Raw genomic sequence first — 12,089 nt, forward strand, 5'->3', positions numbered from 1 at the left:
GACAAAGGAACAAAGAAAACCTGTGATGGAGCCCTGCCCACTGCTACCACTTCACTTTCTATTCGAGACAAATAGGTGAATGTCTTGCACACACCCTATCCTGGCACCCCAGCTCTATCTTGCCATCCCACTGTTTAACTGCTACTCATGCCCCACCTGCAATGAGCCACAAAACTCCTGCTTCTTTGGAACTAACAGTACATATATTGTAGCAGACACTCACCAACCTGTTTGGAATGGGAAAAAAGGGAACCTCCTACTACATACAACACGTACTGAGCCTCCTTTTCCGGTTATTGATATATTCAAATTCTGTAGACCCTGAGTATCTACGTACTTATTACATTTACTGAACACATTCTTTGTTAAGCATGATCACACTTTCATATACATGATCTCAATGCCTCCCCAAATATATATACCCTATATATTTAAGAAAATCGAGGCTCAGTGAAGGTAGGAAACTTTTCATATGACATGTTAATAGGAGGTTCAATTCCCAGTTTCCAAAGCTTCTTCTTTGTATGTATCATTATGACATTTCTTTTTAGAACAATTCTTTTCCAGTGAAGATGAGCTTGCAAGTTCCAGAGGTTTATATTAGCTTTCTATTAGAATTTATATCATTATATTTGTGACTGGGTACTTATTCCATGCTTAATAACCAGCATCTTGCTGTTTCCTGAAACTTACAGAACATACTGGCTGGTTGAGGAGAATTATGTGAGAAAATCACAAACACTAAAGAAAGGCTTTTCTTCTGCTCCACAGATTACAAATTACTGGTAATGCTGAAGAAAACAATTGTGTTTGCCTCTCAACGACACAAATTTTTTCCGAGGACTGTGCTGCAGAAAATAAATGGATCTGTCAAAAAGAACTAAAACCTGTCAAAAATAAAGTATGTTCTGCCACTTGACTATACATCCCCTCTCCATTTCTTTTTTAATCTTTATTTATTTATTTATTAGGTGGAACTCTTAGTTGAGGCATGCATGTGGGATCTAGTTCCCTGACCAGGGATCAAACCTGGGCCCCCTGCACTGGGAGTGAGGATTCTTAACCACTGCACCACCAGGGAGGTCCCCCCTCTCCATTTCTTTAATTTCCATTTCAGGTCTCTCTCATTTTAACTGTATATACTCTTAGCATGGCCTAATGTGCATTTTGTGGTACAAAATGGAACAAACACTGAGAATTCTAACTGTTGTGAGTCTTACAGACATTCAAGTTTAATCTCCTCATTCAATAAATGAGAAAACAGATACATAAAGAAAACACCTCATTTTAAGAGACAGTGATTCTCTATGGAACAAAGCCCAGACCAGCTAAGGGAAATGGTTTCTAATCCTGTAGACTTCATCCATTCCCTCTATGCCTTCGCTCACCTCCAGAAAAATTTTAGTAAATGATTTCTGAAGTCCTCTGCTTCTCCCACAGCCTATGCTTTTTTTTTTTTTTTCAATACCATCACACAATTGGGTTGTGGCAGAACATTGATTAAAATCCATTCTCTTGACTCATATCAGAGACGTATTACTAAAGGAGTTTGGGAAGGGACCTTAACTCTTTCCATTTTAATTTCCTCATTGCTTTTTTATTTTCCTTCTATGTTTCTTTTTTCTATGGCTCACGCTGTAGGAAATATGTAATCAAATTTTCCATTATTCTAATGGAAAAGGTGATATTTTTTTCAACTCTGCAGTTGGGGAAGCTGAAGTTACAGAAGAGATGTGTTTATTCTGATAGATCTCTTGAGTGTTCACTTTTTAAAAACACCTGCCAAATTTTCTTTGGAAATCAAATAAATGATAATATTGAATTTATCATACAAGGAGACTCATAATAAAATTCCTGAAAAATAGACATCTACTTACTCTGATAATTCAATACCAACTTGAATTATATAAATTATATATTTATATAATTGTATAGTAATTATATAATTATATAAATTCAAGTAATACTATAATGACCAAAATAAAATTTTAATTCCTGTTTTCCATACATGTTGATTTACAATACTCATTAATATAAAATTTTGAACACATCAAAAATTCAAAGTATAATTCAGTTTGTGCCAATTACTTAGGAAATAAATTATTTAGAAAAACATTCTAGACAAGAGTATCATTACCAAGTAATATATGATAAAAGTGAGATTTATGAAGTGTTTGATACTTTGGGGAAAAAGACCTGCAAAGAACAGAAATCTTAGAAAAAATATTCCCACAACTGACCATGTACATTCCTACCTCTTTGGAATGATGTTCAAAGCAACCTTCAGGACAAAGCTAAGTCCATCCAGTTAGTCCAGAATTCATTCCAAATACGGCGCTTTCCTTCTCCTATACTTGTTAGATCTGAAATGAAGCACCCCTAAAACACACATCTGCAAGAACCTTTTACAATGAAACTAAGCCCAAGAAGTTTGGTTCTTACACTGTCATTTGCTATTGCAGTATTAGATAATCAAGCAAATTTACTCTTGGATATGATACTGCTGAGATCATCTCTGAAACTCAGACTATAAAGATACAGTTCCATGAGGAAGGCATGTCTAACCATAGTCTAGGCAGATTAAAAAATATTAGGTCTAAGGAAATTTTTTGGTTGCAGTATTTGAGTCAACGTTTATTGACAATAAACTCACTGCAATGCCAAGCCATGTCAACTTACTACGTTATTCAAGATCTGCAATCTACATTTCCTCTATGCAGCCCATGCTCCAGACGCAGGCTCCTGACCACTCTCTAAACACATCCTGATGTTTTATGATTTCACGGTTGTCCCATACGTGTGAGATGCTCTTTTCATCACACAATCCCTTTATTCTTTGCCTAGAAAAAGCCTAGTAATTGTGGAAATCTTGAATCAAATGTTAATTTCTTTCTGAACTTTTCCTCAAATCTCTCTGGCTCTCACAATTTTTTAATCTATTTCTTCCCACTTTTCTAAAATAGGATTTAGTTCTTCTTGGCTGTATTGTAATTAGTCTTTTTTATGATCTTAAAGCTGGCTCCACTTCTCTCCTGGCTAGAGTTGGACAAGTACCAAGACAGAAAAATGAAGGGAAGAGAAGTCTCTGACTCAATTTAAAAGAGTAAGGGCATAATAATGGTCTATGTATGTTTTATTAAATGGACCTTGAGACTGGACCAGTGAGATTCCTTCTGTTTATTTCCTATGCCATGTGTTTGAATTTGAAGTTCATTTCCTTCTGTTTTACCTTCCTGCCCCACCCATTCCACAGAGCTCTTCAATATACACAGTGTGGGCTAAAAAGCAGGTATCATGGTTAACATATACACACTACTACATATAGAATAGATAAATGACGAGGACCTACTGTATAGCACAGGGAACTATACTCAATATCTCGTAATAATTTATAATGGAAAAAAATCTGAAAAATAATATATATATGTATAACTGAATCACTTTGCTGTACACTCAAAACTAACACAACATTCTAAATCAACTGTACTTCAAGTTTTAAAAAAAGCAAGTATCATGGAAAAACACTTATGGTGGGAAAAATTTAAAAATAAAGCATTCTTGATGCATAAGCATAGGGTTTTTTTTAACCATTTTTTTCTGATCCACAGATGTTTAGGTAGCCAGCAATCAGATTCTTTTCCTTTATAATGCTAGTATTGGTAAAAAAGAATAACTTTTGACTTTCATGCCAAGCAGTGTGGGAAAGGAAAATCCAAGAAGTACAAAGATAGTTATAAAAATTTTTTAAGTTCTAAACACCTATAAACTCATGAAGTAACCTGATCTGGTGGTCATAGCCTTTAGTTTACCCCTTGGCAGCAGTTAAAGTTTACATCTGCAATTGTTTGCGATAAACTCCATTCTGCCCTCTTGTGGACTTACTTGGTTTTGTTTTGTGTGTGTGTGTGTGTGTGTGTGTGTGTGTGTGTGTGTGTGTTTGTGTGTTTGTTTGTTTGTTTTTGTGGCTACACTTGTTCCCTTCCGACCAAGCAAAACAGAACAAAAGAAAAAAGAAAGTTGTATATCAATCAGAAGAGATTTATCCATTTTGTCCCTTTGCAACACCTTATTTATTTCCTTCATAACATATGAAATTGGATAATTATCTACTTATCATTTTATTATTGTTATTATTTTATTACCACTATTGCTATTATTATTATTAGGCCCTTTCCATGGGGATATGAGCTCCATGAGATCAAAACCTTCTTAGTATTGTTAGCCAATGCATGGTTCTGGCACATAGCAGATGCTCAATAAATATTTCCTGAAAAGTAAACAAATAATTATAAAATCAAATTTGTTTACTGAATGAACTTACCTAGGTGGTTCTTGCTTGGGGTCTCTAGTGCAGTTGGAATGAGATGCTGATTGGGACTCGGGTTAGCTCAAAGCCTTTGTCACTCATGTATGTGGTTGCTGATTGCCTGGAACCTCAGCAAGGTGGCTGAGTTACACGAGCAGTTTTTCTAAAAGGACCATTTTTCAAATGATAATATAAGCAGCATAGAATGATTTGTCAACATTTAAAAGGTGATCCACTAATAGGGCTAGAACCCAAATATGATCACCCAGGTATACGAATCAAATTGCATTCTCTATCAAGACAATCTATTAGGGCCCTTTCAAAATAAACTTTGAATGCTGCATAATCAGAATGTGCTTTGGATTTAACCTTTGCGCTTCATGGGAAATTTTCAGTGTTCTACTTTAGGAATTATGTAACTGCTACCTGGCTAAAAATTTCCAAGCGAAGACCTCTAATTGGCATAATCTCTAAATGGAATTCCAATTCTGACTGAAATTGCTCTCCAAGTTTTTCTTCAGGTATTTTCCTCATTTTACATGTGAGAGCTACTCATAGTCAGCTTGAGTAAGGTCACAAAATCAGACCTTGATGAAGCCAGGACTAGAACTAGGTTTTTCCCTGAAGCAAGAATCAGTCCTTGCTTCTTCCTACTTCAGTGTTTCTTCCAATTTCCAGCGTTTTTATTTGAATCTTAACTATTCAGCTGTGGTGTGAATTTTCTCAGTGATTTTTGCCCTCTGGGATTTTTACATTTCTCCTCCTAGAGCCAGCATTTGAGGATGTTGTGTTAAGAAATATTTTTTTCTGGATGCTCTTTTCACAGGAGTGTCCTTATACAAATTCAAAAGTGAGTCTATCGCCACCTTGTGACTATAATGTGCAGCTGCAACTTTAAAAATGCAGTTATGGGGGAGAGTTTCGCATTTACAAAAAGGTTCCAGAACAGTTCGTTCAGCACCAGTATTTTCCTCACCTAGATCTAACAATTATTACAATTTTCCCACATAGCCTCTCTTTCTTGTTTTCTATTACCTTTTTTTCTGAATGCATTGAATAGTAAGTTGCATATATAAATAAATCTAAGAAAGTCAAAATAATTTAATATATATTCTAAGATATATTTTACATCCAAATCTTTCCAGAATGTCCTTTAGAACCCCTTGCCTCCTCAATCCAGGATCTAATCAAAGTTTACACTTTGCATTTGGTGACTGTCACTGTCTAAAGATAAACTGAGGAATATGAAAAATTTTAAGAGTTTGAACAAAAATTGATTCAAATCAGGCAGTATCCAATCTAGCAGATAGAAAGGAGCTCCAAGGAGCTTTATAAAATATGAGACTTTTATATGCAGAAAGGAGCAGGAACAAGGACGTTGTTGTAGGCAAAAAAAAAGTAGATTGGTTATTGCAAAGTTACTTTCCTTTAAGGGATTGTAGGAATCTATCAGGCAGATGACCTAACTAGTTCTGATCAGACAATTCCTAATTGACTGCTTTAAGATTCCAATTCTGGGAGAGGCAAAACTGTAATTAAGTCTTGGTTTGGCGACATGGGGCTTAGCACAAGTGAATCTATTTGGGGCCTGTTGTCTTGTTTTCAACATTACTTTGGTGTCTTTTATTAAAGAATTGTCCGTCTGCTCTTTTTCATTTCCCCGTGGCATTCATTTATTGAAGAGTCTAGGCCAGTTTTATTATAGAATGTACTGCATTATGGATAGTGATTTGTTCATTCCCTCAAAATTTTAGCGTCAATTTAAAAATGAGACCTCCAATTTCTTTGATATTTGCCATTGAGAATAAAGGTCTGTGCCCACTGCCCTTGAACATGATTTCAACCAAAGTGACATCCCTTGCTACATCGTAAAAATCAGTGTACCTTCCGCCTACGTTGAGAAGCTCTTGGGATGCTTGCTTTTGGAACTCAGCCTCTAAGCTGAGAAGAAGTGAGACTGAAACAGAGCAGGACCCTCTATGGTCCTCCCCACCACCATGTCCTCAGCCTGCCTTTTGTCTGTGGAAAAATTTTAGCCAAAGAATAAGTTTAATCAGAGAAGTAAGAAAATGCAGAAACAAATGAAAATAGTGAAAGGAGACCAAACAATAATAGTTTAGTCATTAAGCAAAGTCAAGGACCTTTAGTTCCTCCTCAAGGGCTATAGATAATATTCTGAGCCACATCCTTTGAGTGGCTATTGTAGATATTGAAACTCCCACTAGGTGGAAGAAGTTAACTACATGATGACCAGACTGTAGCCATGACATAAACCGCCACAATTCTGAGAACTGGTCTCAAGGAAATGGGAGCAGCCGGAACCCACTTTCGGTTACAACACCACATAGTGGTATTCTGGACAACAGCCCAAGCTGAGGTTCCAGGCAACAGCCATCCTCAACTGCTAAACGTGTAAGTGGGGAAGGCTTTGCAACGACTCCAGACCCAGGGCCATCATCAGATTGCAACTGCACTAGAAACCCAAAGGGAGAATCCCCTGGTTGAGCCCTGTCAGAGCTGTAAGAGATAACACAGTCATTGTGGTTGGTACAGTATTCAGCCACAAGACAGGAGGAGGTCCTGCCATCTGCAACAAGATGGATGGAACTTGAGCACATTGTGCTAAGTGAGATAAGTCAGACAGAGAATGACAAGTACCGTAGGATCTCATGTGTGCAATCTAAGAAAGTTAAACTTGAAAAAAAAAGAAAAAAAACGGAGAATAAAATAGTGGTTACCAGGGAATGGGAGGTGGGGGGTAAGACTGATGACGTTTAAGGTACAAACTTACGACGAATAGTACACAAGCCACAGTGATCTATGATGAATATAGACAACAATAATGTCCCAGAATTAGGTAATGTAATAAATATTGCCGCAATGGCAATTATATTACAATATATAAATATATCAAAGTAATACGTTGTATACCTTAAATTTACAATGTTATATGTCAAATATATTCAATAAAAAATAATTGTGTGGGCTTCCCTGGTGGTGCAGTGGTTAAGAATCCACCTGCCAATGCAGGGGACATGGGTTCAATCCCTGGTCCAAGAAGATCCCACATGCCGCGGAGCAACTGAGCCCGTGCATCACAACTACTGAGCCTGCGCTCTAGAGCCCGTGAGCCACAACTACTAAAGCCAATGAGCCACAACTACTAAAGCCTGTGAGCCACAACTACTTAAGCCCGCGCTCCTAGAGCCCATGCTCCGCAACAAGAGAAGCCACCGCAAAGAGAAGCCCGTCCGCAGCAACAAAGACCCAACAATGCAGCCAAAAATAAATAAATAAATAAAGTTATTAAAATAATAATAATAACTGTGGTTGTTTTAAGCCACTAACTAATTTGTTATTCAGCTATAGATAACGGGGATAGTGTAATTTACATTGTTCCTCCATCTCCAACTTCAAATCATGAGGCAGTTGCCACTAATGATACCTCCTTATAACCACCTGTTTTCGTTTTCCTAAAACAAAACGAAGAACTAGAGGGGCTCCTATCCTCATTGTTTAAGTGATTATAGTATTTACGCTTTCAACAAAATGTGTCAATCTGTGAAATCTTGTCTCAGTGTGTACGGGAACACTATATGACTTTTAATATCTGCACCAATTCATTTCTTATTTTTCGTTCTTTAGAATAATAATAAAATAATAAAATGAGACAGAAGCTCCGAGAAGCTGTTGGTTAGCTGCTATTATTTTTCTAAAAGTACTTTCTAAACAAGAGTTCATGCAATGAGAAAACAAATGGGTTCAAGCCCTAATTCAGCCACCTGAATTGTGTGATCCTGAATAAGTGAGTAGATCTCTTGGAAATTTAATTTGCTCATCAATAATAAGAGCATTCAAGACAATGATGTTTGCTCTGGGTAGGACTTTGGCCACATCTCATACATTTAGATGTATGCTGACAACATCATTTTTTAAATAAATACTCCGTAGTTATAGTTTGAAATTCTTTTCAGTTCAAGAATTATTTAGAAGCTTGATTTTCTTTCTTCCAACTATTGAGTTTTTGACTTAAAATGTTTTAGTAATTCCTAAAATAATGACAAAATATTTAACTCTGTATTTTTTGAACATTCCTTTAGATATTCTTAATCTATACTTGTGTTACATTAAAGTTCAGGATCAATTATTCATTGACTAGTGATTGACCTACAATGCCCACCAATATTTTTATCACTTGGGATATATCAGTGAACAGAATATGGAAAGATCCCGGAATTTATAGAGCTTCCATTCTCTAATGCTCAGATTAACAATAAGCAATAAAAATAAGTAAAAGTATAAAAGGTAATAAGTACTTAGGAGAGGAAAAAAAGGTAAGAAAAGGTGAAGGATGTGTGGGATGGAGGCGTGGACTGCTGTGTTAAATAAAATGGTCAAGGTCAGACATACTAAGCAAAGGCTAGAAATGGGTGAGAGATTTAGCCAATAGAATATCAAAAAGATGAGAGAGTTAGGCAATAATACCACAGTGAAAGAGGGTTCTAGGGAGAAGGAAGAGCTAAAGGAAAACAAAAGTACAGCTGGCATGTTCCAGAAACAGCAAGAAGGTGAAAATGGCTGGAGCTGAGTAAATGACATCACAGCAAGGTGACAAGGTGAGACCATGTGATACCTGTAAGTCATTGTAAGGACTTTGGCTTTTCCTCTGTGGGAAATGGGAAGCCATTGTGGGGTTTAGAACAGAGTAAGGACTTGATCAGGCTTATATTTTAGTTTTAGGGGATCGATTTGGTTTCTGTATTGACACAGACTATGGAGGGCAAAGTCAGAATCGCAGAGGAAGGTTAGGGTGCAATTATAAATTAAATTATTATAGTAAAATAGGGAGGGAATGATGGAGGCTCAGAGCAGTGTGATAGCCTTGGGGGCAGTCAGAGATACTTAGGTTCTGAATGTATTTTGTAGGTGAGATTAACAGCATTTGCTCACAGATTGGTGTGGCATGTGAGAGATAAAGGACAGTTGACAGTGACTCCAGATTTTATGGAGCGGGAGAAAGGGAGATGTTTTCAAGTGAAATGGAGGAAAGCTTTGGGTAAGGCAGGTTTGGGGGTAGATTAACAGCTCCATTTTGGATGAGTGAGATCAAGATGTCCATTAGATATCCAACTCAAGATTCCTAGTAGGTAACTCATTGCATGAGTTTGGGAAGGAGAAAGCTCTGGGCTACAGCTGGATTTATGGAGGTTATTAGCATATAAAATTATGGAACTAAATGAGACCACTGAGAGGAGGAATGTTGCTGGAGAAGGGGCCTGGGACTTAGCCCTTTTGGTACCCCAACACTGCAAAATTGAGAAGTGGAGGGATCCACAAAGAAGACTGTGGATAAGACACCACTGAGGAGAAGGAAAATCACAAAAGGCATTGCCCTGCTAGGCAAGTGAAGAAGTGTTATCAAGAAGGAGGAAGTGTGTCAAACGGTGATTTTTTTTTTCCAGGAAAGATGTTATGTGGCATACTTCAATAAGTCCGCTAATAATTTTTAATTTTGCTGAGTGTAGTATTCTTAGGTGAAAAATTTTAAAAACAAACAAAAAACTCTATAGATTTTCCCTTTCAGTCTTCTGTTATATATTGTTTCATGGAAGTAGATACCAGCTTGGTTTTCTTCCTGGAGAGTAAATCTGTATTCTTACCTGCTTGCCCCCATCCTCCAGTCCCACCTCTGTCATCCCACCTTTCCTTAAAATAAAAAGGCAATTTATGTATTGTACAACATGGGGGATATAGTCAATATTCTGCAATAACTTAAATGGAAAGTAGCCTTTAAAATTGTATAAATTTTTTTTTTAATTTAAAGACAATTTAATGGTTATCAATCTATCTTAAAAAAGAGCTTTAACTACTACTGATTTTCAGTTTGTGTGGGTTAAACCCAAAGGCATCCCTGATCGATCTGTTTGTTTGCTGGACTACCTTTTATCTTATAATTAAAAAAATATTAGTGGGATTATGGAAGAGTCTTTTGAACATATCACCTGGTCTACTGCTCTTCTAAATTGAGACCATCAAATCACGATCTAGCCCCTCTGCATCTTTTTTTTTAAACTTTCCGCACAATATTTCATATATGCATGCATGGAAGACATTTTTTCTAGATTCTAATACTTATACAAGCTTTTTGTTTGTTTGTTTTTTATTCTACTTTATATTTGGAGGGCTCTGGAAGAAAATATTCTTTTGGCTACATTTTTACTTAGTTTCTACCCTCCAGCTAGCTGTGTTGCTCTACCCTTTCTAGCCATCCTATTTTACTGTCATTCAGAGAAAAGAAAGAAAAGAAAAACAAAGAAGAAAAAAAATACCATATGCTAACACATACATATGGAATCTAAAAAAAAAAAAAATGGTCATGAAGAACCTAGGGGCAAGATGAGAATAAAGACACAGACCTACTAGAGAATGCACTTGAGGATACGGGGAGGGGGAAGGGTAAGCTGGGACAAAGTGAGAGAGTGGGATGGACATATATACACTACCAAACATAAAATAGATAGCTAGTGGGAAGCAGCTGCATAGCACAGGGAGATCAGCTTGGTGCTTTGTGACCACCTAGAGGGGTGGGATGGGGAGGGTGGGAGGGAGGGAGATGCAAGAGGGAAGAGATATAGGGATATATGTATATGTATAACTGATTCACTTTGTTATAAAGCAGAAACTAACACACCATTGTAAAGCAATTATACTCCAATAAAGATGTTTACAAATAAATTAATTAATTAATTAATTTAAAAAACAGGTCTGAGTTAAATCTGAGTTTACTATGTGCTGTATAGCAAGGGATACTACACACCATGGGGATCCCTGGGTGCAAGGTTTTTGCCAGTTTGGATATTTGAAAGCAATCACAAGACTCCATAGAGCATACTTATGTAAAGCCTTTATCTAAAGGCCATGGGTACAGTGGAGCATGAGAAGGAGAATGCAGGCAAATATTTGGTAGGCTAGAGACCCCCAGGGGTAATCACCCAGGGTTCTTTTTTCACACATGGTCTGTGTTCTGCCTCTGAATTGAACTACCAAGATCTATGCAAGGAATCATAGCTCTGGGAAAGCTCGAGACGGAATTTCCCATCTGGGTTCGCATTCCCACAGTCACATTGTCAAGTCAGGCTGTCTAACTGGTTGTGCCAGTTGGAAACCATCCATTAACAAACTGGCCTAAGGGTCACATAGGAGTTTCACACTTTGAACAGTACCTTATAAACTCTCTTGCCCTTTTTTAGCCAAGAGTCAAAGTCGGACCACCATGAATTACCAGGGATAAGGCTGCAGCTTTTCTGGTCCAGTTCAGCTGTAAGTCAACTTTATCTCACACTGCAGAGTATATCAGTGGGAAGGATCTGTTACAGGATTTGGCCTTGTGCTGGGAAGTTTGGGGGAGAGTTTGATAAAGTGGGGCTTGCTCTGGATTGGATGATGCCAGAAACCAGCATTTTGGTTCACTGGGCAATTTGGTTCATGGGGTTATTGAGTATTGTATAGGGATAGTGCTAACTTGAAGCTGTTTTATGGTAACTCTATGATTATCTCCAGGGGCACCAGAAAACATGGGCAAGATAGGGATGGATGAACTAATGATTTATAAGGTGAGGTTTAATGTGTCAAAAACACATGCATGTGCCCTATATCAGTTTGACTACATTTTTTGCTGAAAATGTATAGACTGATGTTCTGTACCAGGTAAACCTGGCTACATAGACAGGTTTCGGCTGTGTGACCAGTGGGGAAATAAAAATCTCTTAACAAACTTGTGCCT

At 37.3% G+C, this 12,089-nt stretch overlaps 1 protein-coding gene and 1 long non-coding RNA gene across 2 annotated transcripts in view; both read left to right on the top strand.

The window, feature by feature from the left end:
• The window catches only part of KLRB1 (killer cell lectin like receptor B1), a gene marked incomplete at its 5' end in the record, with an annotated part of 43,753 nt that extends 36,278 nt beyond the window's left edge, over nt 1-7,475 (top strand). The window contains one exon of the mRNA XM_082419273.1: nt 772-7,475. Coding sequence (XP_082275399.1) covers nt 772-919 — 148 coding nt within the window. The 3' untranslated portion in view covers nt 920-7,475. The remainder of the gene's footprint in view (nt 1-771) is intronic.
• A 3,155-nt stretch (nt 7,476-10,630) lies between these two features.
• LOC309640927 overlaps nt 10,631-12,089 on the top strand; it is a 48,314-nt gene continuing 46,855 nt past the window's right edge. The window contains exon 1 of the long non-coding RNA XR_014252440.1: nt 10,631-11,626. This is a non-coding gene — a long non-coding RNA (uncharacterized lncRNA). The remainder of the gene's footprint in view (nt 11,627-12,089) is intronic.

Source organism: Balaenoptera physalus, assembly GCF_965194825.1.
Source record: "Balaenoptera physalus genome assembly, chromosome: 13".
NCBI lineage: Eukaryota > Metazoa > Chordata > Mammalia > Artiodactyla > Balaenopteridae > Balaenoptera > Balaenoptera physalus.